This window comes from Dermochelys coriacea, chromosome 2 (assembly GCF_009764565.3).
Source record: "Dermochelys coriacea isolate rDerCor1 chromosome 2, rDerCor1.pri.v4, whole genome shotgun sequence".
NCBI classification, from domain to species: Eukaryota; Metazoa; Chordata; order Testudines; family Dermochelyidae; genus Dermochelys; species Dermochelys coriacea.
Window position 1 is genome coordinate 207,526,907 of NC_050069.1, and position 26,885 is coordinate 207,553,791.

Here is a 26,885-nt window from a genome sequence, read left to right on the forward strand (position 1 = left end):
AAGATATTTTGGGCTCAGTTCACCTCCAACTGAAGCCAATGGGGGGGAACGGAGAGTGTCCTTCCATGGACTTCAATGGTGGGGGAAGGTTGGAGTAAGACCTTACAACCAACCAACCAATTTCTGCTGAGGATTTTTAGACTGGGAAGCTGAACTGTAGTGGCTAAGCAGAGTCTCTCCATGCAATTCTGCCTGAGCAGAGAAAATGCGGGCAGAATGTCTTGGAAAGATCCAGGAAGAATATGCTTGCCCTTATTAGTTTGTTTCAGAAAAGAGCAGCATTTACTCTTCACCAGCACCTGCTGCCACACACCAGTATATATATTTAGAGTGGGCACAATCCTGACTGTATCCCCAACCCTAGTGATTGCTAGCTAGCTCAGTGATCGCTAATGGCAGCATTTTGCCTGCTTTCTGGGAAGATGGGGAATGGATGCGGGGCAGTGAAAAGGTTGTTGCACTGTTTTCTGTACCTAATGCACCACTCAGGATTAGCCAGAATTTATCCATTCGTGTTTTACAAAGACAGACGGTACAATAATTAATTATTCACTGGTTATAGTGAGGCAGTGTGATTTACTGAATAGGACACTGGAATGATAGTCAGGAGTCCTGTGTTCTCTTCCCTCTGCTATTGATCTGCTGAGTGTCCTTGGGAAACTCACTACACCTCTTAGTATCTCAGTTTTACCATCTGTAAAATAGATGTAATGTTGCTTATCCTCCTTTGTTAAAGCAGGTTGAGATAAACTGATGAAAAGTGCTGTATAAGAGCTATGTATTTATATGTTTCTATTCAGATTCTTGCTGCATAATACAAGATTAACATCTCCTTTAAACTAAGGTGACAAATATTTTAGCAAATTCTGTTGAAGAAAATAGTAGCTTCATGCCACATTCAGTCAGGTACTTTGAGCTCCCTCTTCACACCTAAATCATAAGGCTATTATTATTGCCTTTAAGATACAATACACCATTTACAGAACAGAACCTTTAAAGCCAATTAAATGTTGGCAATTTTCCTACTACTGGCAAAGTCACACTTGTTAACAGTTCCCCTTTGTGATGCATTTGAAGCATAATCACTGATTTCTGGAAAATGTATTTAGCACTTACAGATATTTTGAAATCTCTATTGAATTTCTTTTTATAGACACTCAAGATTTTACTGTAATATTTTTTAAAGTATCCAAGTAGTTCTATTTGATGCACCCCGAAAGTGTATGCACCCAGATATTTAATATGTGGAAGACAAAATGTTACAATATGTAGAAATATTCTATACAAATAATAAATATTTCAATTATACATTTACACTTTAATTGTTGAACAATTTCAAAAATCGTCATATACAGATCTCTTTATGAAATGCTGTCTTATTAGTTGTGACTTTGAAGATATTGCTGCTATGTTGAATAAATGAGAACATACTTGTTCCAGAGTCTAATACAAGTGAAAGCTTTCATAGCTATTTACTTCAAACAAAATCATTTTGGACTCTAACAAAACTTTTTTTCTGTATTTCGTGTGGAAAGAATGTGATTAGCTTGGCAAAGAAATGAGAAACGTATAAAAATAAATTAACTAGGAAAGCTTAGTTTATATTAAGATAAACTGTACTAAAAGTGAAATTATATATTTTTCAACAAAATGAGCTAACTTTATTATAAACTGCTAAAAGTTCAAACATCACTAGAGGGTAATTTGGGTGTGGGGGGGATGCCTCTTAATTTACCTACTTATTTTTTTCATTTTTATGTCCATAGTGTAGTTGTCCTGCAATTGCTAGTTTCCTTCTCAAGCTGGCTATTTCAGAATGCCTGGACTGGTGACCTATGGTCAGTGTGGGAAAAGGGACTCTAATTAATCTAATCTACTCTAAAGTATTTCTAATGTGCCTATCTCTGTAATGTATTCTCTACAAAAGCTATGCAAGAGGTGCATTAAGATTAGTAAATGCAGTACTCAAAACCCGTGAAATCCCAAGCTTTGAGTTGCATATGAGCACATGTAACCTTAACTGTGCCCTCTTGTAGGCATGCATTAACTCTCTTATTCACTGCTGCATTACACCTTGAGTAGTCATCTACACCTATGGAGTTACACTAATGATGAGTTTGGCATTGAGTGTACAGATTGTATAATGAATGAGTCAGGGAGCCAGAGCCACATTCAATGTACAGGCTGGGCAGTATGCAGTAAGTGAGCAGTCCAGTCACTGAACACGGAGGATACAATTCACAAGTAACAGCACAATTACCTCTTTCACTTTGCACTGTTCAACCTTCACAGTGAAAGAGGAAAAGGCTCTTTCAGATAAAATAGCTGGACCTGATCTTCTGTGGCTTTGCAGGGGTGTAAAATGCTAGCAAGTCAGAATGGCTCCAGATCTTCTGGGTCCTATTCTATTGCTTTAGCCACAGTGTCATGTTCTCTCTTCCTGCAGCTGTCTGCCTCATATACTACACAGAAATTCCATCATGTGCAATTATTTGCTAGACAGTTCAACTGTGTGTCTCACTACTCTGTGTAGAGATGGATGTGTAAAACTACTCTTGTTGTACAGACAGTATAGCCAAGCATGTGGATTTGGCATAATGTCTGTGAGGAAATATGGGTAAGTGAGTAAAAGTTAGTTCTGCTATACAAAAGATGTGGGTTCTGTTCCTAGTTATTACTCTGTAAAAGTGAATGAATGATACTTCATAATGCCTAAGTCAACGGGTATTTTCATGTGGCTATGTAAGTGTAATCCAATGGTTCAATATGTATTATGTCTTCCTCTGTAGTGGCTAGTTTCTATATTAGGCTACTACTATTACCAAGTAAAGGAATTACTCCTTCAGTTCAAGTTGTGGACATCTGTGCTGTGGTATGGGAGGTTCTGAATTCATATTCTGCAAGCATTTACCTATCCCCACCATATTGCCTTTTAGATTTGGAAGAGAACTGTCACTGAAGCTCTTTCAGTAATTGCCATAAGGAGTCTGCATGCTATCTAGCGATATCCCCAGCACTGCAGCATTCTAGTCTGTAGTTCCAAATAGGAGGTCTAATTCATATCCATATCTATTGTGTTAGACCTTCTTTTGGCATTATGCACTAGATTTTAGCAAAGGGAATCCAGAAAGATAAATTTAATGTGTTCCTATCCTTGTATGTGAAAAAAGTATGAGAAGACTTTTGCAACTTTGAAAACAGCTCAGTTTTTAGGGTGCCTCCAACAGGAAACCCCTGGTTCAAATTATGTAAAGTTTTCTCTTCAAACTCTACTCTAGCTATTGACCTGACTTACCAATTTTCAAACTGATCTTTTTAAATTTTATTTTATTGTAGATTTTAGAAAAGATGCAAAATTTGGCTTTAAGTGAAATGTAGCTTCAGTCTTAACTACCTTTCTAGTCACATAAATTAAACCTTATACTGAAAAAGGTGATTCCTAGACTATTGTTGTTTTAGTAATTCTTAACTTTTAATATCATATGTAGGTGATATGAAAATTTTGCCTAATTTAGTATGTGAATCTGACAATGCTGCTATTTGAATTAAAATGTGATGTAATCCAAAACCTGCATTCTGGTTGATTTTGCCATGTGATGTATGAAGTACTTTATTCATTGTGTTGTAATCTGATCTACCCAATTGACTTCTTACTGTATGATGAACAGTAAGAAAAGCAGAATCTTGTTTATAATATGGGTGGAGTCAAGAGTCCTCCATTTGAGATTATTATATTGGCATGCTAAGAATTTAAGTCTTAACAAGGACAGTCAGCCTATCAGTTTATTAAGGCTTTAACTTGATTTCCAAATTACCTCTAGTTCCTACACTGTGTGATGTGACCAATGAAGTGGGCCTCTTTGATTTCTACATGGAATCAATGTAGGAATAGATTTTTGATCAGCTGTTTTATACTGTTCATTAGTGGATCTACTAATTCTGCCATATGCTGGATTTCTACTCAATTACATTACATTTTAAACAGTATTATCCACATTGACTATGGCAAGTGGAAAATTACACCTCTTCATGCCCATATGTGGAACACAAGATGAACCAAAATTGAGAACTAAAAGGGGGCAGCTCACATTTCACTGGCCTTTGACTTCTCTCTATTCTTTCTGAGTACACCCCTCTCAGGTTTTAGCCCTCATCTCTTTACCTGCCCTGGGATGGAATCCCATGAGTCTCCCACTCTTAGACCCAGTCCCTGGGCAACAGTATCCTGTGTACCAATTGAGATTCCTCAGTAGGCCTGACTAGGTTTGGCAACATGAAACTCTTCCCTTCACGCGCTGTGACCAGTTGTGAATACTGCAACAACAGTCTTTTCAAAACAAAATATTTTTTAATCTCAACAGTAAGAACAAAATATAACAGGAGAAAAGGGACTATTTACCTGCACAAGTGCAGGATCAGATCTTATATTAATTACAGTTCTATATTATATAATGCATAACTGTAATGTACTGACAATAGAAATGACCCCACCAGCTAAATGGAAAAAAAACCCGTGTGTTATGTAAGAGGTAAGATTTTATGTCCAAGAATATTTGAAGAAGTAATTGATGTAGGTCTAAAAATGCTAGCAGGGTGGTGAACTCTAGGGCTACAGTAGGATGGCATTTTGAGAAGCAGAATAAAACTTCAGACGTTTATTGCAGACACGAAGAAGATTGTATTGATTGGTGGCGGAGGAAATATACTCTGGTTTCAGAGTAGCCGCCGTGTTAGGCTGTATTCGCAAAAAGAAAAGGAGGACTTGTGGCACCTTAGAGACTAACAAATTTATTAGAGCATAAGCTTTCACAGCAAGGGAGAGGCAGGCAGAGCGAGAGAAAGGAAACCGGAGTGCGTAACCCGAAAGCACTGTGAACGTTAAGTCCAAGAAGGATATGGCACTAGTGCGGGTACTGAGAGATAGACCGTTTGCGTGGCAGCTGCACAGAGCTGAGGCCAGCTGGATAAAGCGTCGACTAGCTGGCTAACCACCCGCTGCTCCCTCCCGAGTTAAAGCCATAAGTGCAGAAGCTAGCGCAGGGAAGCAGAAGCTGGCGGGGATGCCGGGCTGGGGAGATGCCTTATGGGAACAGGAGGGGATACGTTAAGGGTAAGTGAAGGCGGCACAGAGGGAGCAGCCTGCAAGGGTGGGTGGAGGAATTCTCGCCTCGTCCCCCGGTGCTACTCCAGCAGCAATTGCCCACGAGCGGGCGCCGCCCAGCAGAACAGCCCAACCCTGCTCCTTCGGTTTTAGGAGCAGCGAGGGGAGGCAGGCGGCGCCTTCCCTGTCTCACAGCGGGCGGGAGGCGAACCCGGCAGGTCACCGCGGGAGGATGTCCCCTCTCATTGGTGTGCGGCTGCCACGGTCAAGCGGTGGTTGGCTATCCTGGCTGTCACTCGTCTCCTCTCTCTCCTCCCCGTTCACGGTCACAGGCAGCGAGGGGAGGCGGGGGTGGTGTTTAACTGGAGGTCACACGGAGTGGAGCTGGGGGAAGCGGCATGGCAGCAGTTTTAATGCTCAGAGGCTCCGCCAGGCTGTTATACAAGCACAGGAAGGTGCACGCTGCCAGCCTTCCAATGGGTAAGGAGCCTCTTTGCCTTGGGTTTTTTGGTGATGTTTTAGCAGCGCGAGCGGGGGTTGCAAACTGTTGCCTAGTTGTGTTAAAAGGCCAGGCCTCCTTGGTGAACCAGCCAGAGAAATGCTTCTGCTGCTTCCTATCTCCCTCGGTAAATTGGCATGTGAGTCACTCAGATGACAACAGCGCTCCAGAACTCCTGATCACGTGAAAACGGTGGCGGTGGGGTGGGTGGTAATTGGAGGCACGCAGGAGCCGCACTCCGGATTTGAGTGCGCTTGAAGGACTCCCCACTCCTGACAAGCTTCTAACTTTCATAGGTGAAACGTGCCTTGGGTTTTGAAACCCCCTGATAAATGTGCTTCATAGCACGAGAGGATTATCACTTGTGTTCTGCACCTTTTACAAGTACTGTGCACTCTATTAAAGCCATACAGGTTGTAAAATTATATGAGGCTCATATCAATACTTAATGTTATGAGTTGCTTAGTATAAAATATTTTAACATGTTTATTTAAAATAGCATACATAAAGTTTAAAACAGCCCACAGAAGTTTATGTGACGCTTGTGACTTAAAAAGCACATACCTGTAATCTGTACTCATACTTTGCTTTCTTTGTGATTTATATTTCATTATTTTTGAGCCAAAGCTGAATTTAGGAGCACTTCTTTATATTCAAGACCCTGGTACTGCATACATTTTCTTCACTTTACACACACACAGATAGTCCAGTTGAATGCAAAGTTAAGCAAGTGCATATGCAGGATTAGGGCCCAAGTTACCTTTTCCCTGTCTTCAATCTTTCCTTTTAAAGGGACACTGGTGATTTAAAGATCATACTTTTGTTTGAAATTGTTCTACCTACTGTTGCTACAAGTAACACCTAAGATTACTGTAAGTGAAATAAATTGTAGAATCTTTTTCTTTTTAATATCTTTATTTTGTGCATTTGACAGCACTTCATTTATAGTCAATTTTACTGTTTCCCTTGTGTAGCTCAGTCAGTTTCCCCTGTGTTTATTGGGGGTCTCTCACATAGTAACAGAAGATAATTATATGTGTACATTTTTTAAAAAGGGGGATTGTGACTTTAAAACCACAAAATTTGACAGCAAAGGGTGCACCTGAAATTACTCTATTATTTTAAAAGTGATTTTTTTTAAAGCTTCTAGTGCCTTTTGTTTTCATTGATCTGACAAATAAAATTATAAATGTCTGACTTTTTATTTTAAAATGAACTTTTAGTGGCATTGTTTTACTTTAATACCTCTCTTCCACTAACACAATCCATTAAAGCTTGTCACAGTTCTGAGTCTGACTTTTTAAAAAGTTCTTAGTTGTTCAGGTGGAATACAGAATAATGGATACACTTGGTCAAAAAGAAAAGGAGTACTTGTGGCACCTTAGAGACTAACAAATTTATTTGATATTTATTTGATACTTCATCGTGAGCTGTAGCTTACGAAAGCTTATGCTCAAATAAATTTGTTAGTCTCTAAGGTGCCACAAGTACTCCCTTTTCTTTTTGCAAATACAGACTAACACGGCTGCTACTCTGAAACTTGGTCAAATGTTAGTGAAGTTAAATGAAATACACAAATGGTACAGAGAATAGGTCTATCAGGTGTCTTTTGCCACAATATTATCAGTAGTAATTGTCACTATGTTTCAGACCTGCTCTCTATACTATTCATAAAAATGTTTCTGTAAAAGCTTTGAAGTAGCATTATGATTTTGTTTACTGGCTTAAATGCAACAGCTTGAATGTTGTCGTCACATGCAAGAGAGAGGATATTCAGAATGCAGTTCTCCTGAAGTACCACAAAGTATCTTTAGTTATTTTTTTGAAATATATAATCTTTGAGGGGGAGGGGAGAGAATAAACCATTACTTCAGATTTTAAGTTTTTGGCAAATATATATGCTTTATTTTTGCATAGACCTGAGAGACTCAGACTGCAGTCTGAGGTGAAATTCTGGCTCTATTGAAGTCAATGGCAAAACTTCCACTGATTTAACTGGAGCCAGGATTTCACTCTAAGGGCATGTCTACACTGCAATGTAAGCCCAGGGTTAGTGGGATTTGAGTCAGATGGCCTATATTAGGGAACCCTGAGCTTGAATGTGGTCCCCTCATCTCAAAAAAAAAAAATACTGGCTTTAGAAAAGCTTCATACAAGGGCAACTAAAATGATCAAGGGTTTGGAACGTATGAGGAGAGATTAAAGAGGCTTGGACTTTTCAGCTTGGAAAAGAGGAGACTAAAGGGGGATATATGATAGAGCTATATGAAATCATGAGTGGTGTGGAGAAAGTGAATAAGGAAAAGTTATTTACTTGTTCCCATAATATAAGAACTAGGGGCCACCAAATGAAATTAATGGGCAGCAGGTTTAAAACAAATAAGAGAAAGTTCTTCTTCAAACAGAGCCCACAGTTAGCCTGTGGAACTCCTTGCCTGAGGAGGTTGTGAAGGCTAGAACTATAACAGGGTTTAAAAGAGAACTGGATAAATTCATGGAGGTGAAGTCCATTAATGGCTGTTAGCCAGGATGGGTAAGGAATGGTGTCCCTAACCTCTGTTTGTCAGAGGGTGGAGATGGATGGCAGGAGAGAGATCACTTGATCATTACCTGTTAGGTTCACTCTCTCTGGGGCACCTGGCATTGGCCACTGTCGGTAGACAGGATACTGGTCTGGATGGATCTTTGGTCTGACCCAGTATGGCCATTCTTATGTTCACTGTTTTTTAACCCTGCATTAAGACTTTTCTAACCCGTGTTGAACCTGGGGTCTGGCATCCACACTGCAGCACGTAGACCTAAATCAAATCAACCATATCCCAGAGTCCATTGCACCCTCCTGAAATGTGGCTACTCTACACTATGACTGTGATGCACTGTGGGGAAAACTTCACTGCCCGCCCTGCATGTTACAGGAAGTTTGAACGGTCTGCCAACACAGCCTGCTGCACAGTCATTTTGCTCTGTGTGCTCCCAGCTACTGGAGCCAGCAGCATGGAGGATGCACCTTTTTGAAGAACTTCTCTTCCTTGTGTTTTCACTCCTGTGTCAGGAAACTGGCATAGCATCTGTGAGGCACTGGTGGATGTTTCGGTGACGTTTTCTGCCCCACCAAAAGTACCTGTTAGATTTCCTGATGGAAGAGGAGGTGGAGGAAGAAGAGAAGAAAGAATACCCTGGCATGGCATGGTAGACTTACACTGACAGATGCTGCTCAGTACAACTGGCATAGCCACTGATGCTCTCTACATAGACCAGCACTTCTGGTGTAGGGCCACAATCCCAGACTGGTGGGAACACATCATCATGCAGCTCTGGGATGACCAGCAGTGGGTCCAGAACTTTCACATGAAGAAAGCTACATTTTTGGAGTGGCTTGCTCCTGCTGTTCAATATTGAGAGACAACTGAGGTCAGCTTTGCCAGTCCAGAAGTGGGTTGCTATAACTGTCTGGAAGCTGGCTGCCCTGGACTGCTACAGGTTCATTGACAAACAGTAAGCTGTGGATAAAATGGTGGCAGAGGTATCTGAGGTGATGGGCATTAAAGATATTCCGGAGGAACTGCTGTCTTTAAGAGAATGGGGTTTCCTACTGTGCTGGGATCATTGATGGAACTTGTGCCAACAATTTGTCCTTCTCAAGGAATACATAAACTGTAAAGGGTACTAGTACATTGTTATACAGGTCCTCCTGGACCACAGAGGCTTAGGAATATCAACGTGGGCTGTACTGAAAAAGTTCATGATGCCAGTTTTTTTGCTGCTCAGGAGTCTACATTCATGGACAGACTGTGACACTATTGTCACCAAATGATATCGACATAAACAAAGTTCCTGTCCCCATCGTTTATTCTGGAGAACCCTGCATACCCACTTTTGCCTTGGCTTATGAAACCATACTCTGATTTCATAAACCTTGGTAAAAGATGGGTTTAATTACACTCTCAGCACGTGTAGAATAACAGTTTAATGTGCTTTTGGCAAATTGAAATCACGTTGGAGATGTCTACAGACCCATTTGGATACCAGTGTCATCAATGCTGTCTGCATTACAGTAGTTTGCTGTGCTCCTCACAACCTTTGTGAAGCTAGAGGTGAGCCATTTCCCCCTGAATGGACTTATGACAGCAAGGGGCTGCTGGATGGTACCCTCAACCAGAAAGTGCAGCTACCACTGTGGGAGCTGGTTGTACCCAGGCAGCAGAAGTCAGGGATACTTTGTGTTCTCATATTATTATGGACTTGCATGGCCCAATGGAAGAAAGGGAATAGTACCTGTACTAATGCGTTTTTGGAGGCGGAAAGTGGCTAATTAAATGTTGGGGCAGGGTGTTTAGTGCTTTGGAAGGTGTATGCGTTGATTGCCCTCCAATGTAATTATGAATGACATGATGATTAATGAAGTGTGGGGGGGGTCAGCATGGGTTTATGTATAGAATTTGTTGAAATGTGAATTGCTGTACCTTGGTAAATAGAGGAATAGTGTTTGCTTAATAATGTATAGTTTATTATCTGAAATCATGATTGTCATGTGAGGCAATGATAGCAATAAACTTTCTTGAAGACCTAAAAGGCTTTGTTTGTAAACGCATATTAAAAGAGTACAAGTGTCACTCAGTGCTGGACAGACCAGCTGCCATTACAACACACCAAAACACATACCAGAAGAACGTTATTCCCTTCCCCTGAAAATGGTGCAAACCCAACCCAACCCCCCGACTGCTATATGCTTCCTGGCCCTGCATTCTTTTCCCCCTTCTTTTCCTGTTTTCTGCTCGCTTGGCACTGAGACAGGGAGTTGCAGGTATCCACAGAAGAGGCATTGGAGAAGGAAAGCTGCATGGGGTTTAGTTGCCCTAGCCAGCTGCTCATGAGGCCTGAACGCTTGGGCCACCCTGACATGGAGTTATCCAAGCTACTGCATGCCTGAAGTACAATGCAGGGGAATCAGGCCATCGTGTAGGGAGGCAGCAGGAGCCCGTGCTCTTGCAGCCATGATGGACATAAGTTGATGAAATAGTTCTCTCTGAGCTCGGTCCTCCCCCCTTAGTCGCTGTTCCTGTCCCAGGAACTGTTTGTAAGCGCCTGCTCAATCTCTGAAACCTTGTCCTTCACTTGGATTGCAAGTCTCAGCCTCTCCGCCTGCTTGTCACCAGGTATGTTGGACCAGGATTGAGTTCCCGATGAACAGCAGGCAATAGAGGTTGAGAGGCCCTGAAATAGGACAAGAATTAGAGGGTTATTGTCTTAAAATAGGTCAATGGAGGAGCACAGAATTAATTTTCATGGAATCTCATGGACATAAAATGTTACATTTCTCAACTGAACCATCATATATTGTGAAGAGATGCTTCAGTCCATGTACTTTCTCTGGACACAGCCTTATTAACTTTAGAGACAATAGTAAAGTTAAAATTACAATCTTTTTTTCTGCGGGGGGTGCAGATAGTGCCCTTGCTGCAAAAGGCTTTCTCTATCATTTCAGGCCTTTCACATTTTGGAGGACATAACAGTTCTTGTGGGGCAAAGAGGGATGTTATTCCAAGCTGCTGGTGAGAAACCTGCAGTGTATTCAAACATATAGTGATCAAACAGCACATCTGTGAGTGAAGTGGGCTTAAAGGAGGACCTGTCAAATAGAAAGAAGGGTGTATTTTACAGTATCGAGTTCCTGCTTAAAGAAAAGTTTGCAGCTCTGAGCAACCAGGATTGGGTCAGAGTTTCTGAGGGAATTAACAGGATGCTGTATTAGCTCACACATGGTTTACCCTGTTGTTGCTGCATGCAAACATGCAGAACTCTACAGCGTTCCTCCTCTCTGCACTTAGTACAAGTTCTGGGTAAAAACAGACACCTCACTCGTACTTGGGAGAAATGATTTTGTGACCTGAAAACATCATGGACTATCTCTAACTGAAATGGACTAGATTTGGAAATAGAAGACGCACTGAGTGCACTGTTTCCAGGTGGGGCTCCATAGACAGAGGAGAAATGATTACAGAATGGCAAATTTCAAGCCCTTGCTATTGGAAGGAGAACATGAATGACTGTGGCAAGCACTGGTTACTTTACAATGAAAATGCCCTTTATGCCTCTTCATGAATGTTTGAAATTCCCAGTCACCATTTTGAACTCCATATGGTAGGATGGCAGGGAAGGGGAAATACCAAGATACTGTGATACAATCTGCCAACAGTGAACACTCTGGTAGCTGGGGCTTATTCTAATTTTTCCATTGCTTCTTAGAGCAGAAATCCCTCTTATTATTGTAATTAACTGTAAATTGAAGTCATATACTTACTGGCATCTGGGGTGGCTTCTGTCTCCATCAGGTTTGCTGCAGGCTCAGCAGTGGTCTGTTCCTCAGAGGTGGGGGAATCAAACGGCTCTTCCTAACAAGGACCTAGAATTTGCTGTTGATCCTGATCCACAGTTTGCTAGGGACTGATTTCATAAATAGTCACTTCATACACCTCACTCAGAGCCTGCTGCTGGCTCCATCAGTCCCCTTGCTAGATTCAGGGGCCAGCTGGGCACCATCCCAGTCATCATGAAGCACAGTTGGTTCCGTCCCCAGCACCCAGGCATTCCGTGTCCAGCACAGAGTGAAACTCCTCATAAAATGGGCATGTTGTTGGAGAGTTGCCAAAGGTGTGGTGGTTGTCCCTGGTCTTCCAGTACTTGCTCTTCAGCATCTTAATACTCCGTGCACTGATCACCTATCCTGAAAATCTTCAAAGCTGCCAGCTTTTTAACTATCTGCTGGTACACGTGGTCATTCCTGGTTCCTGTGCTGATCAATTTCTCTGGCCTTGCACCAGATATTCACCAACATTTGGCTGTGCTCCCATAACCATAAAGCAGCATGCTTTGCAAAAGACTTGCTCTGCTCAGCCTCCATTGCCAGGAGGCTTGCCAGTCAGCTTGCAGCTCAGTGATCAGAAGAGAATGGGTTAATGCTGATGGGAGCAACTGCCATACTCCAAGGAGTGGCTTCCAATTTCAACAGAGTCCATAACAGATTGTTGGGATAGAGAAAACTAAGGAAGTTGGCCAATGAAACTGTGGAATACATCTGGCAGGCTCCCAGGACATGAGTCAAGCGGGGCTGTGTCTACGCTGCAAAGCAGTAGGGCTCAAACCCTGAGCCCCGGCTTGACTCGTGCTTGGACCCTGGGTCTGAGCCCTGGGGTTGGTGCAATAGCAGTGTGGATACAAGGGAGGTTAGCCTTGAACCCAAGCTTAAGCACAATCTTATAGTGCAGTGTAGACATATCCTAGGTGCTTAAACTGATTCTGCTGCAAACACTTGTATGTGATTATCATAAAGTCCCATTGACTGTGAGAAGTGTTTGCAGGATTGGGTGCCTTAAATGGAATTTACAGTTGTCTATTAAAGGCAGTGCCAGTCATTTGTATGTTCTCTCCTTCCCTGTCTTTCTACACACACATTAATGTCCTAATCATCTAATCCTCCTAATCATCCTCCCTTGTTAATTCTGATTAGTCTAAGGATTTGCCTGGTTTTAGAGAAATCAGTTGATTGTAATGTCCATAGTGTCATGACTGGTTCAGTCAACTGTGGCAGTTCTCAGATCTGTCTGCTCCCTCAGCCAGTGAAGCTCCTTAAGCACACTTGCTGTGAGTTCCCTAGTGGCTTGTTTGAACTGCTACTTAAAAGCTGGCAAACCACACCTGGATTGCTGACTTTGTACATCTGTACTGGAGGCATAAATTTAGCTAAGAGCAAAATGTGTAGGGAGAGTATTTTGGTTGTGGTCATGTCTGTATGAGGGTATCAGATAGCCAAGATGTGCATGGTGCTGGAAACCCTTTCTGGGAGGCACTTCTGGGGTGGGACTGCTGATTGCTGAAGTAGGTATGGTGGGATAGTGGAGAGGCTTTGCTAGCAAACTAAGAAGTTTTGCCAATTGAGGGAGTGCTGTTATTTTTGTCAAAGATGACAGCCCTCTCCCCATCCCCACTGAATCTGTGTTAGGCAGCCCTGTTGTGGACACAAACAAACCTTATATCAATTCAGGGTTGGTAACGTGGACCTACTCAATTAGTTGGTGCTTCTGTTGGTTGACTGAAGCACCACTAACTTTAGTGTTCTTCTGCAGATTAGCTCTATTAGCCTAATGATAAGTGGGATGAAAAGAGAACAAACCCAATCTAGTACTTTAATCACAGGGTCAAATGTGAATTGTAACGTTACGTGCTTGTTTGTAAAAAAATATTTAGTAGTTACATTTTTATCTTTAACATACAAACATTGTTTATGAATCCTCACAACAGCCCAGTGTCTGTAAAATAATACTTACTTCATGAGGAAATTAAGGCAAGGGGGCATCTACACTGGTAGTATCTTACCCATTGATTGCCTGTTAATGTTAATCAAGAAACAGGCATTCAGAGATTCACTCAGTTTTATAGAATTCTTCAGCAAAACTGTGAAATCAGAGTATTTTAGTAGTAGTAGACTCATTTTAAAAGAGAAACATTTAAATTTATAGTCTTGAAATCCTTCCATTCTAAGGCCCTGATCCTGAAACTGGATCAGTACAGGTAGATCCTCCAAGTAAACGGGAGAAAGGGTCTGCCTGCACAGATTTGATTGCAGGATCAGAGTTTTTGTGTTTTGAGTAAAATGAAGGGAAGGCCTAACCAAGAGTTTCTTCATGACAACAGAGCAATTGCAAGTATTTCAGCTATTGAGCCTGAAGACACTGTAACCAAGCCAAGTTAATTTCTGCTGTATGTATGCGTAATTCCACCAGAATTAACAGAGTTATACCTATGCTTATGCCAGCAGTGAATTTCAGACCCATATGCTTAACCAATGTTTGTGGTTCTGTTCCTGATAAGTGAAGGGTAGTTTAACTTGGTTAGGAGCTGGGTAAAAAATTTGTACAAATAGTTTATTTGCCAAAATAATAGTTTGATCAACTCAAAATTATTCAAAAACTTGTCAAATAGTTTAGGGCCAAACTTTTTTTATTGAGGACTCGGAGGAGGAAGTGGCCTCCCTTAAAACCTTAGCTCAGTGATTAGAGCACTCCTCTGGGCTGTGGGAGGCCTTTCAGTTCCTCCCTTTGCCTGATGTAGAGCAGGGATTTGAACTTGAGTTTCCTACATTATAGGAGAGTGCCCCAGCCACTAAGCTGTGGGATATTCTGGGGACAGGTCTTCCTCAATTTCTCCTATTAAAGCTGTTCCATTTTCTATGACTATCTGGTCATTAGAGCAGGAACCTGAATTTGAGTCTCCCATGTACTAGGTGCGTACGCTAACCACCAGGGTATAGATCCATTCTCTCTCTCTGTCTAGCTCAGGGCAGATCTACACTACCGCTTATGTCAATATAATGTACGTTGCTCTGGAGTGAAAAAGCCACCACCCTGAGCCACACAAATTACAGAGACCGAAGCACTGTCCACACCAGGGCTATGTCGGCGGGAGATGTTCTCCTTACAACATAGGTTCTGCCTCTCGCGGAGGTGTAGTAGTTATGGTGACGGGAGAGCTCTCTTACATTGGCATGGAGGGTCTTCACCAGACACACTACAGTGGCGTAGCTGTGCCAAAGTAGCACTTCTAGTACAGACTATTCCTCAATAACTATTAATTGTCATTTATATAGTAATAGGGACAGAGAGAGAGAGAGTGTGATTCTATAGCCTATGTTGTCATGGCACTCACCAAGTTCAAGTCCTGCTTGCTGTTTGTTTATTAAAAACTAGAACAGTTTTTAAGGGGGAAGGTTGAGAGAGCTGCTTCAGAATATCCCAGAGCTCAGTGGTTAGGTCTCTCTTCTCCAATATGGTGGACCCAAGTTCAAATCCTGGCTCTACACCCAGCAGAGGGAGGAATTGAACCTGGACCTTTCAGGTGAGTGCTCTAACCCCTGGGATGATGGTTATAAGAAGTCTGCTGCCACCAGCCAAAAAATTCAGAAGGATTCATTTGACTGGAAATTGATTGAAAAACATTTTGCTGAAATTTTTCAGTTTTTTTTTTTTTTTTTTTTTGCTTCAGTTCAACTCAAACCAAATTTTTTCCCCAGTTTTTCAGAACTGCCAGGGAACAGAAAAATCAATTATCAGCCTCTCTCTGAAGTTGGATGATTTGAATATTTTAAATCTGACACATTTATTGTGCCTTTTCTGTCTAGGATATGGATATGGGAAGTGGATCTTGCTACAATGATGCTTCCTTTCAAACCACTTCCAATCAGCAATCCTCTGTCTTAAGAGACCACTTTTAAAGTAAATCGAAGTTTTAAATACCTTTAGTTGAAAACAGCCACTACTAAGCAACTTTGGCAGTTTATTTTAATAGGTTTTCCTGGATTGAAATACAGGGGAAATTGGATATTTTCAAAATTGAAAGTGAAGTTGTATTATTCATAATGTGGCTAATTCAATATTGGTTTAACTACTGGTATAGTAACCCAAAATTATATAAGAAATAAAAACTATGATGTAACTTACCTTATAACAACTTTGAAAATATCCAGTTTTCCATGCATTAAAATGTGTTCCAAATAGTATAATCAGACTGTCTGTCTGTTTTTGTTTATATCACCGTAGCACCTAGAAGCCCTAGTCAGGAGCCAGGACCACATTGTGCTAGGGGCTGCACAGACACAGAACAAAAATGGTCCCTGCCCCTAAGAGCCTACAATCTAAATAAAGAGACAAATGGATGTAGACAAATGGTAGAGTATTAGTAAACAATGATACAGCATCGGTCAATATGATAGGCAGAGATCTCTGCACACCAGCAGATTAATGATCATCAAGTTTTAGGTTGGTTTTTTTTGTTTTTGTGTTTTTTTTATTTAGGCATCACAGCAAAGGAGAGTTTTAATGAGGTTTCTGAAGGAGAATAATGAAGTAATTTTACAAATGTTTATGAAGAGCTCCTCCCTAGTGCATGGAGCAGCATAGGAGAAAACACTCAAAAGTGGTTGTTTGAAAATTTAACAAATGGGCAATGAAGGCAGAAGCTGACTTCTCGATAGTGAATGAGATGGTAGCTATAGTGGGGATGGGTTGTGAAGGTCCTTGAAAGTGAAGATAAATACCTTTATGTTTGATGCAATGGAGAAAGGGTTGCCAGTGGAAGGATGCAAAGAGAGGAGTAACATGTTCAAAATGATGGGCTGGGAAAATGATCTTTGCGGCAGCATTCTGAAAGGATATGAGTGGGGCAAGACTGCATTTGTCAAGGCCAGAGAGAAGGGTGTTGTAGTACTGAGATGATGCCTGGATGAGAGCACTAGCTGTATGGATTGATGGGATAGGCCATATCTTAGATCTGTTATGCAGAAAGAATCAGCAAGGTTTAGATAAAGCCTGGTTAAAGGACCCAGAAAGATGTCAGAGTCAAAGATTTCAGAGTAGCAGCTGTGTTGGTCTGTATTCGCAAAAAAGAAAAGGGAGTACTTGTGGCACCTTAGAGACTAACAAATTTATTTGAGCATAAGCTTTCGTGAGCTACAGCTCACTTCATTGGTTGCATCCGATGAAGTGGGCTGTAACTCACGAAAGCTTATGCTCAGATAAATTTGTTAGTCTCTAAGGTGCCACAAGTACTCCTTTTCTTTTTAAGTATACAGACTAACATGGCTGCTACTCTGAAACCTATTATTTTCCATGTATCCATAGCACACTGTATTAGTACATTGTACGTCATGTTATATTTTTCTGTCTTCTTTTTTGTACTTCTATGAAAGTTGCTCCTGCAGTGAAGATTGTCGCATTTTATAAATAATCTTTATGCCATTGTTCAAGGGACTGACAATGTGTCATGGAGGCTTTCTCTTTCAGTGGTTTACATTTGGCCACAGACAGTAGTGACCAGTCACCATCTGATAGTGGTTTGGCAACGTATGTGGAATGAATTGGTGGTTTTCACAGATCCACAGAGTCAGGTCTATGCCCTAGTCCGTAACCAGTCTCATGGGAGTGACCACTTTAGTGTGCTGAGCCCTAGTAGTGCACACAGTTCTGAAGGGGCAGGCCCGTGGCCTCCAAGACAGGACCTTTCTGCTGTGAATTCAGCCAAGCTACACACCCGCAGGAGGCTTGTACTGTACCCCTTCACGGCGCAGTGCTCTGTGAGTATTTGCGGCTACAGTAGGTAGCCTTTTCAAAACAAGGTAATATATTAGTCACCTGGCCTATGGAATCTGAAAGTTCTTAGGTTAACAAAGAGAGGCAAAGGTTATATAGTCCATCCTGGCCAAGCCAGTGCAGTCAGCCAGCCAAGCTGGAATCCATTTCTGGCTCCAGCTCTCCCCCTTTCTCCTTAGTCCCTCTGTGAGAGCCCTCTGTGTCTCGAAGAAGCAGCCTTTATTTCAGCCACCTGACACCTTTCCCCTTTGTTGTATGCAGTGGTGTTGTAGCCATGTCGGTCCTGGGATATTAGAGAGACAAGATGGGTGAGGTAATCTCTCACCAATTGGTCCAATAAAAGATAAGTTTTTGAGCTACACAGAGCTCTTCCTCAGGTCTGGGACAGGTACTCCACAAAATAAGTCTTTCCTTAACCTCCTCTTCTGGTCTTCAAACAACCCCCCAACCTCTCCAACTTAATAATCGGAAGCAAGCTCCCCACAGACCAGGGTATGCCAACTCGGAGTAGCACCAGGCCCTGCCACAACAACAGTTGCAAAACTGGCAGACATGTCTACGCTGCTGCAGTGATCAACACCCCCAACAAAACACCTTTCAAGATCCCTGGGTCTTGCACATTACTATCACAACGTGTGGTGTACCTCATCCAGTGCACTAAATGCCCCAATAACAACTATGTGGGAGAAACCAGACATTCAATATGCTCGTAAAAGAATTCACACAGGAAAATGACAAAAGACAAAATGCCACATCACCTGTGGGTGAACACTTTTTTTCAAAAAGTAATCACTCTTTATCTGATCTATCAGTCCTCATCTTCAAAGGAAATCTGCACAACACTTTCAAAAGACAAGCCTGGGAGTTTAAATTCATAACTTTGCTAGATGCTATGTACAATTGTCTTAATAAAGACACTGGATTTATGATTTATGACAGCAATCTGTAATCCAATAACTCCCCATTTTTTTTCCATGACTACAGGGGTGTTAACAGGCCATGTCACCTTGAACAGTTCCTTAGCTTAAGTAGTTGGCATACATTCTATCACCTTATACACCTCTACCCCAATATAACACGGTCCTTGGAAGCCAAAAAATCTTACTGTGTTATAGGTGAGACTGCGTTATATTGGGGTAGGGAGAGGAACTGCTCCCCGCCCCAGCTCACCTCCGCTCTGCCTCTGCCTCCTCCCCTGATCGCGCTGCCGCTGCTCCACTTCTCTCTCCCTCCCTCCCTCGCAGGCTTGCTGCGCCAATCAGCTGTTTTGGCACGGGAAACCTGGGAGGGAGGGAGAAGCGGAGTGGTGGCAGCGCACTTAGGGGAGGAAGCAGAGGCAGAGCAGAGGTGAGCTGGGGCGGGGGTCGGGCACAGAGGTACCGGTTGCGGTAATGCGAATTCGGATATAATGAAGTAAAGCACCCCCCCTCCCCCGGCATGCTGCTTTACCGCGTTATATCCGAATTTGTGTTATATCAGACCGCATTATATCTGGGTAGAGGTGTATTTAGCTGTGACACTCAGTACCTTTCCCAGACCTGAGGAAGAGCTCTATATAGCATGAAAGCTTGTCTCTCTTGCCAATAGAAGTTCGTTCAGTAAAAGATATTACCTCACCCACCTTATCTGTTCTGTGGCTAAATGGGATTTCTGTCTTCAGGGTTATTGATTAGGTATCATTCATTAATATTCAATTTAAAAAATCCAATATTTAAGATGGAGAAATGTTGTTGTTTTTAAAATTAAATAAAATGTAAAATTGCTTTGTCTTGGAGTGAGATTATATTGGTAAAAAGTAATGGGACACTGTTTTACATTTTATGTGAATAGGGTTTAAATCTATCCACTTGAAACCTTAAATATAATTGGGTTTGAAGTTACTCCCCCCCCCCCGGCCCCTCCATGTTTCAATGAAGCCAACTAAATTGCTCATAGATTTTATTCTTATGTTTTAAGGTGTATTTCTCCAAAATATTCATTTATTGAATTTAAATCAGTGTGTTCTAGGACAATGGCCTCCAAAACCCCAGTTGGATTCATTGGGCTGGGTAACATGGGAAATCCAATGGCAAAAAACCTGGTAAAACACGGATATCCTGTTGTTGCATATGATGTATTCCCAGAAGCTGGCAAAGAATTTCAAGACTCAGGAGCCCAGGTATAATAACCAACTTTCTTTATTTTAATGTTAACTGTGCATTTGTTAAAATGGCTTTCCTTCTTAGACATTCTGAGTCTGGTACACATCAATAAGTATAATTTAAAACAACAAATTACTGATGTGATTATTTATTTTGATGGGCGGGTTGTAGTGGGAGAAAAAGAAAAGGGAGGGAAGGAAAGTAAATGATGGATATATGTTGCTAATTATAAAGTTAGTAAGCTGTTCTTCCCCCTCACCCCACCTCGCACGTGTGTATCTTGTGATAGCCTGACCCTGTTGCAGTCAATGGCAACACTCTCGTTGCTTTTTAATGGGTCCTGTATCCTAAACACTATCTTGCATGATTGTATGGTTCACACTTCAAAGCAAGAGTCTGTGATTTTTTTGGATGCTACAGGGCTCTTGGCACTTGCCCATTATTTGTAGGAGGACTAATGAGCACAAAAGAGCTAAAGACAAAAAATGTTGCTAGGGTAAGCGGAAACCAGAACAAAAATAATATTGTGGCTATTCAGCATGTGATATGACAAACAGTGGGGGGAAAATATTCGGCTGTTATAAGGGAAGTGTGAGTAGGTGCAAGGAATACCGTTCTAACTAAGATGTTTAATTGTTAGAGCTGATTGTAACTGTATTCTTAAATAGTGAAAATGTTACTATCAAGGTGTTCTGCAGGGCAGAAAACCACTAGTAATTGGACATCTAATTCCATCTGGTTTTGAATAATGATTTGAAGCTATAAGTGGATCAGTAACCTTTACAGCCTGTTTCTTGGCTTTTATTGTTTGCTTTTGTGATAGCACATAGGAGTCCCATGCATGGAATAGGGCACCATTGTGCTAGGCACTATACAAACACACCAACCAAAAAAAGACTGAAAAGTTGATTGAACAAAAGATATCAAGAATACAATGGGACTTGTCAAGGCTCACCATTCATACAATTCATTGTTGCCTTAGTAGTAGAATCCTTGGCATCAGCTGCAAGACTTAACATGAGATGTTAAGTGACTTTAAAGGTGAGCAGAAATGCTTTTAAAAGTAAGTAAAGCCAAAAGCCTGTTTATGCTCCTGAACACTATATTTAGTTTCAAATACGAATAACACACTTAAAAAACCCCTTGAAAATAATTTCCTCCTTTTCTTTCATAGGTGTAAATCCTACACCAGTAGATTTTGCAGGACTTGGAAACTTGAGTCCGGGGGGACCTGTGGAAGCTACTGCAAAAAGAACATTGGGTGGCAAGGGCTGCCTTTCCTTTGATTGGGGTGTAGGGTAGAACCAGCAGGAATGCCAGAGAAGAGAGCATGGAGCAGTGAAGGCTGTCAAATGTCCGTGTTCACTGCAGATGGTTCCTGCTACTGCTAGGAACTGTTGAGTGGGGCGGGGATGATGTGTCTTTGCCTGTCCACTGCTTCGTTCCCCAATTACTACAGTAGTCTCAGAAGCAGTCAACTGGGGAAGCAACTTATGACAGAAATAGGGTGGCCAAATACGCGTCCCCAAAATACTGGATGTTCCGGTGCTTCCAGGAACGTCACACTGCTGGGGTACATGTGAGGTCATGCTTGTTTCCCGCTATTTTTGAAAAAAGAAGGCTTTTTCCATGGACAGAATGAATGAACATTTACAGAAAGAAATATTGTTCAATGTCTTCTATACATCTGTCTATCCTGATACAGGCTCTGTCTGCACAGGAAATATGTATTACTGGATCAGTTCTAAAACTTATTCAGGTTTTTCTGAGTGGTGTGAATGGGGCAAAGATTTTAGTTTGGGATTTTTGTGTGTTCTTTTTAATGTATAAGACTGTCTTAACACAGCTTTGCCCTGCAACCATAACATACAGGCAAACTATTAAACTGAAGTGATTTTAACTTATGTACCCAGTACAGTGTAGATAGTGTGACTTTATAACGTCTGTAAAAGGACGGAAACAGGTTGCTGAATCTTCAGCTGTACTATCAGTATAAATAACTGACATTTCCACCCTTATCCACCACTTCAGACTTTCTCCAGGAGTCTCCTGGAATCAGGTCCTATCTCTCTGAGGATATTGAAGCCAAACCGGGAGATTTTAGGCCACTAAAAGTCCGGCAGTGCAGCGGGGCTAAGGCAAGTTCCCTGCCTGTCCGGATCCCGCGGCTCTCCCTGTGGCTGTTGGGGGAGCAGGTTGAGGGTCTTCATGTGTTGCTCCCGCCTCCAGCCCTGACTCTGCAGCTCCCATTGGCCAGGATGTGCTGCCAATGGGAGCTGTGGGGGCAGCTCCTGTGGGTGCGGACAGCGTGCGGAGCCCCCTGGCCCCCCCAGGTGCCACGGGGACATGCTGGCCGCTTCTGGAAGTGGCTCGTGAAGCCCCCTGGCCCCACTTACCTTGGGTGGTACAGTGGGCTCTGCCCCCGCAGCACCCATTGGCCACAGTTCCCAGCCAATGGGAGCTGTGGAGTCGGTGCTCAGAGCGGGGGCAGTGCATGGAGCCCCCTGTCTCCCTAGGGGCTGTAGAGACTTGCCGGCGTCTTCTGGGAGTGACGTGGAGCCAGGGGAGGCAGGGAACCTTCCTTAGCCCTGCTGCACAGCCACCTGGCAACCTCCTGAAGTAAGTGCCTCCCAAACGGAGCCCTCACCCCTCCTGCACCCCAGCCCTGAGTCCCCTCCAGCACTCAAACTCCCTCCAAGGACTTGTGCCCTGCACCCCCTCCTGCACCCCAACCCGGTGAAGGTGGGGGAGAGCAAGCGATAGAAGGAGCGGGGATGGGTCCCTGGGAGGGGGTGGGGCAAGGGGCAGGGCAAGGGTGTTCGGGTTTGTGTGATTAAACAGTTGGCAACCCTACCTGTCAGAAAGCTGGAAATAGTTCTTTCAAATAAGAAGCTGCATGCAAATCCAGATTAAAATTCTGGTGTAGCTTCCACTTATGTGATGGCTGTCATCTTGACCTGCACTGGGGATTGAATTGGAGACGCCCAGAACTAAAAGCATGAGTTTCTACTGCTTGAACTAAAGAAGGACAGACTCCCATCTGTGGATTGGGCACGGAGGGAACACATCATGCATACTAACCAGCAGTAAGCCCTTCTGCTGATATTGCTTCATTCATTCTACCTAGTGTCAATTTTGTGTTTTGGAATCTGTCTACCTCCTTTCACTGTCTGCAACTGTGTCTTACTGCTCAGCAGATACTGTATTGTGTATTTAAAACAAAAAGAAAAAAAAGTTAATCATTCTTTTGGGTAAACCCAGCTACCCAAGCTGTCCCATTTTTCCTTTTTCAACTTCTCTCTCATGGTCACTGTTTTAAAAGCAAGGAAAAAGCCTACCATCCTAAATAAGAGGTGATGGGCCCTATTGACGTTTAGAGTTTCATAAATACATTGTATATATGAGAGAGTAATATTTATATGTCCTTTTATGTCTTTACTTATTGTGTAAACTCATAGATATCCATTTGAGTAGGGATGGTTGGACTGGTTTAGGGTCAAATAAACTTGGACCCATATTTCATTTTTCACCAAACTATTTTTTTCCCCCTAACATTAACAGTGCCTTGTGATGCGGAAAGCCTTAATGAAATCTTTTTTTTTAAAAAAAGTCTAAAAAGCAGAATCTTTTATTTATGCTTTGTGATTGAGTTTATTCAGAAGTAGACAATCATACTATCAAGGATATTCTTTAGCATGAATGTGTGATATTTAGGCTCTTGAATAGATGAAAAAATTATAAAAGATCTCCCTTCACCTACTTCCTGCAAGTGATCCTACTATGATCAAAAGAACTACTTATGTGAGTAAGGTAAGCAGGATTGGAACCCTAATGGTCTCAGACCGGCTAACAGATTAAAAATTGTGTTTTACAATCTTTATGTTAATACATTCACCAACTCAAAAATGAAGATGGTTGGATGTGAAGGAAAAGAGACAAAGTATTTTCTTTACTGTTGTATCTCTTTCAAAATAACTTCAGTTTTAAAAAGTTTGAAGGCGCACAGAAATATTATTGGAAAGTGTGGAAAAACGTTATGGATGAAATTCTACCCCCCACTGAAATCAGTGGGAGTTCTACCATTGATTTCAATAGGGCCAGGATTTCACCTGCAGTGTGTGTGTTTTGTCTCCTGAAGATGCCGTGTCTCTGAGAATATCTTTTGTAACAGCTCAATAATTAGCAGGTGGACATGTTGAAACCTGTTTAGAAGTTTCTGGTGAGGGACATTTGAGCTGTTAACTTTTTACTTAAAAGCAAAAGCAGTTGTCAGAAACACTTCAGTTTGACTGATTTTTTGAAGACGAGGCTCAGAGAAGGAATGAATACCTTTTTTTTTCCCCAACAACTCCTTTCTGTTCATTGTTGCTGTAACTACGTCAAGTAAAATGTGAGATTGTTGTGGTCAGCAAATAAACTATTGCACTTGGACACCAAAACTTATTCATTTTTATGTTTGGGGGCTTTGGCTGATTTTAATTTTGCAACACTTCTCCAAAGATGAATTTCCATCCAGTCTGTCTTTGTGATGTAAGAAGCCTCCTACTATGAAAAAGGGAGTTAAAGTATTGAAAATAAGCACAAGTCTCTTAGGACTTATTTTAAAATGTCTTTTCTCTCTATACATTTAAAATTTTATTAGCAGTTGTCATTTTAATTCAATATTGAATTGTGAATGTTTTTTATACATTTTCTGCAATGTTTCAAATACAATGACTCAAATTGTAGCAATGAAGTTTGGTCTTCTGTCTTTTATGTGGTTTTGTCTTTTATTGTTGTCTGGACTTGTGTTTTTAAGTGTGATATGTCGGAGATTTTTCTCATGTTGCTTTTGTTAAAACCCAACTCTTAAGTTCCATCAGTAAGAAACTTTTCATGTAACAAATTGTATTTTGAGGTTAGACTATATGAATGCAGCTCTACTTGTGTTAATTTATTTTGCATTGTAATTGATATTATTGTTATGACCAATGAGGCATATCAGTGCCGTAAAATTGATTTTAATGATAAAACTTATTCTTGCACTCTAATTTTTCTATAAAGTAAAATTTTGTTTTCCTAATCTCGTATCTGGTCAAGTTATTTTATTTTGCTTGCTGTCCTTAATAGGCAGAAGATATTTAGTGTGTTGCTTGTCCTTGGGAATTTTTTACTTTTTCTCTGCAGCATGGGCTATGGTTCGCTTAGTCATCTCAGCATATCTCGCCAGTCAATTCCCTGTCATTTCAGGGGCCTCGGATATTGGTAGCATCTTGGTCTCTCCTATCCTCTGCCTGTGGCACACCACATCTTAGGGCTACACTTAAAATGCTGCAGAAGCACTGCTGTAGCGCTTCTGTGAAAACGCTATATATGCCAATGAGGGGGGTTCTTCTGTTGGTGTAGGTAATCCACCTCCCCAAGAGGCAGTAGCTAGGTTGACACCATGGGTTAGGTCTCAGTGGCATAGTTAAAAGAGGAGTACTTGTGGCACCTTAGAGACTAACAAATTTATTTGAGCATAAGCTTTTGTGTTGCATCCGATGAAGTGAGCTCTAGCTCACGAAAGCTTATGCTCTAATAAATTTGTTAGTCTCTAAGGTGCCACAAGTACTCCTTTTTCTTTTTGTGAATACAGACTAACACGGCTGCTACTCTGAAACCTGTCAAAAGTGGCATAGTTGTATGACCTAATTTCCTAATATAGACCAGGCCTTCATCTCTTGAGGACTAAAGTCATTGGGGTCAATATAGAGCTATTGGGGTGAAATTTAGTGGCCTGTGATATAGAGGAAGTCAGACTACATGATCTGATGGTCCCTTCTGGCCTTAAATTCTGTGGCACTTCAGGAATTATATTGCCTGCGACAGTCTTGCCCTGGCTGGTTTAGTCATTCTAATAGGTCTCTGTTATTAATTTACAACGTTGTTGGCTGTGTTTTTAGGGTTGGCTGCATTTACCTGTTCATAAACTGACTTCATTTGTAGGCAACAGTATGATTATGGCAAGGTGGAAACAAAAAGTCTGAAGATATCACTCTCTTTCACTTTGTGTATCAGTTTTGCTATTACAGTAATTTAAGATTGGCTGGGATGGCTTTGCTGTCAGAACTTTTCCAGAACTAACTGCTCTTTTTGCAGAGGGGCTTGGCCTTTGGAAGCCTCCCTGGCAGTCAGCCAGAACGTGTATGATGCTGCCAATATGTTCCTGCTGGCAGCGTTGGTAGCTTTAGTTAAAGCTAACCAGAGTGTGTTACTCTAAAATTAAATACATCTGTGGAAGGGGGGGGGTCTTTTCCTGTCCCTCCCAGTATCTATAGAAGGGAAGTAGGGGCAGTCATCCATGTGGGACTAATTCTCTAGTATTATGGGACTACCCCAGAGACAGTGTGATCATAATGCTATCCATGGATCCGCCAAGTTTGAGGGCTAACTAACGATCTACTGCAAGCACAAGGCCATCTATGCAAAATGCACCTCCACACACTGTCTCTGGGGTAGTCCCATAATATATGTGACAGGATCCTCCCATCAAATTTTTCTCCCTCCATCACTAGAGCTTGTCGAATGGTGTGGTCTGTTTCCTGTGTTTTCATTTTTGTCTAGCTGTTAAGTATGGTGCTTTAAAAGTCATTAAAGAAGATATATTTTCTTTGTCTTTTAACAGCAGTTACATTATTATTATTTATTATTTTTAAGGTAATGGATTCCCCAGCAGATGTAGCAGAAAAAGCAGACAGGATTATTACTATGCTCCCCTCCAGCCCCAATGCCGTAGAAGTTTACACGGGAGTAAATGGAATTCTAAAGTAAGAATTTGCTCTGTGCTAATTAATTTCCATTTATGATCAAGGCAGTATTGCTTTTATCAAGTGATTTTTCTATTGTTTTAACTAAATGCTGTGCCAGACATGCATTTAACTTATTTGTTTTTATCTGCTTGGTGGTGGTTGTTGGTTGATTTGCTAACTGTAGGATTCTTTCAATAGTAAATATTAGTTAAATGTCATTGGCTAAAATAACTT

At 41.7% G+C, this 26,885-nt stretch overlaps 1 protein-coding gene across 3 annotated transcripts in view; it reads left to right on the forward strand.

The window, feature by feature from the left end:
- The first annotated feature begins 5,061 nt into the window (after nt 1-5,061).
- The window catches only part of HIBADH (3-hydroxyisobutyrate dehydrogenase), a 136,437-nt gene continuing 114,613 nt past the window's right edge, over nt 5,062-26,885 (forward strand). Inside the window, exons 1-3 of one of the 3 annotated variants that reach the window (XM_038392481.2) lie at nt 5,062-5,110; nt 19,738-19,898; nt 26,560-26,669. In XM_038392481.2, the coding sequence (XP_038248409.1) occupies nt 5,077-5,110; nt 19,738-19,898; nt 26,560-26,669 (305 nt within the window). In that variant the 5' untranslated portion in view covers nt 5,062-5,076. Of the gene's footprint in view, nt 5,111-5,420; nt 5,582-19,737; nt 19,899-26,559; nt 26,670-26,885 lie in introns of those variants that run through there. The other 2 variants (XM_038392479.2, XR_006279349.1) reach the window with 2 other exon arrangements.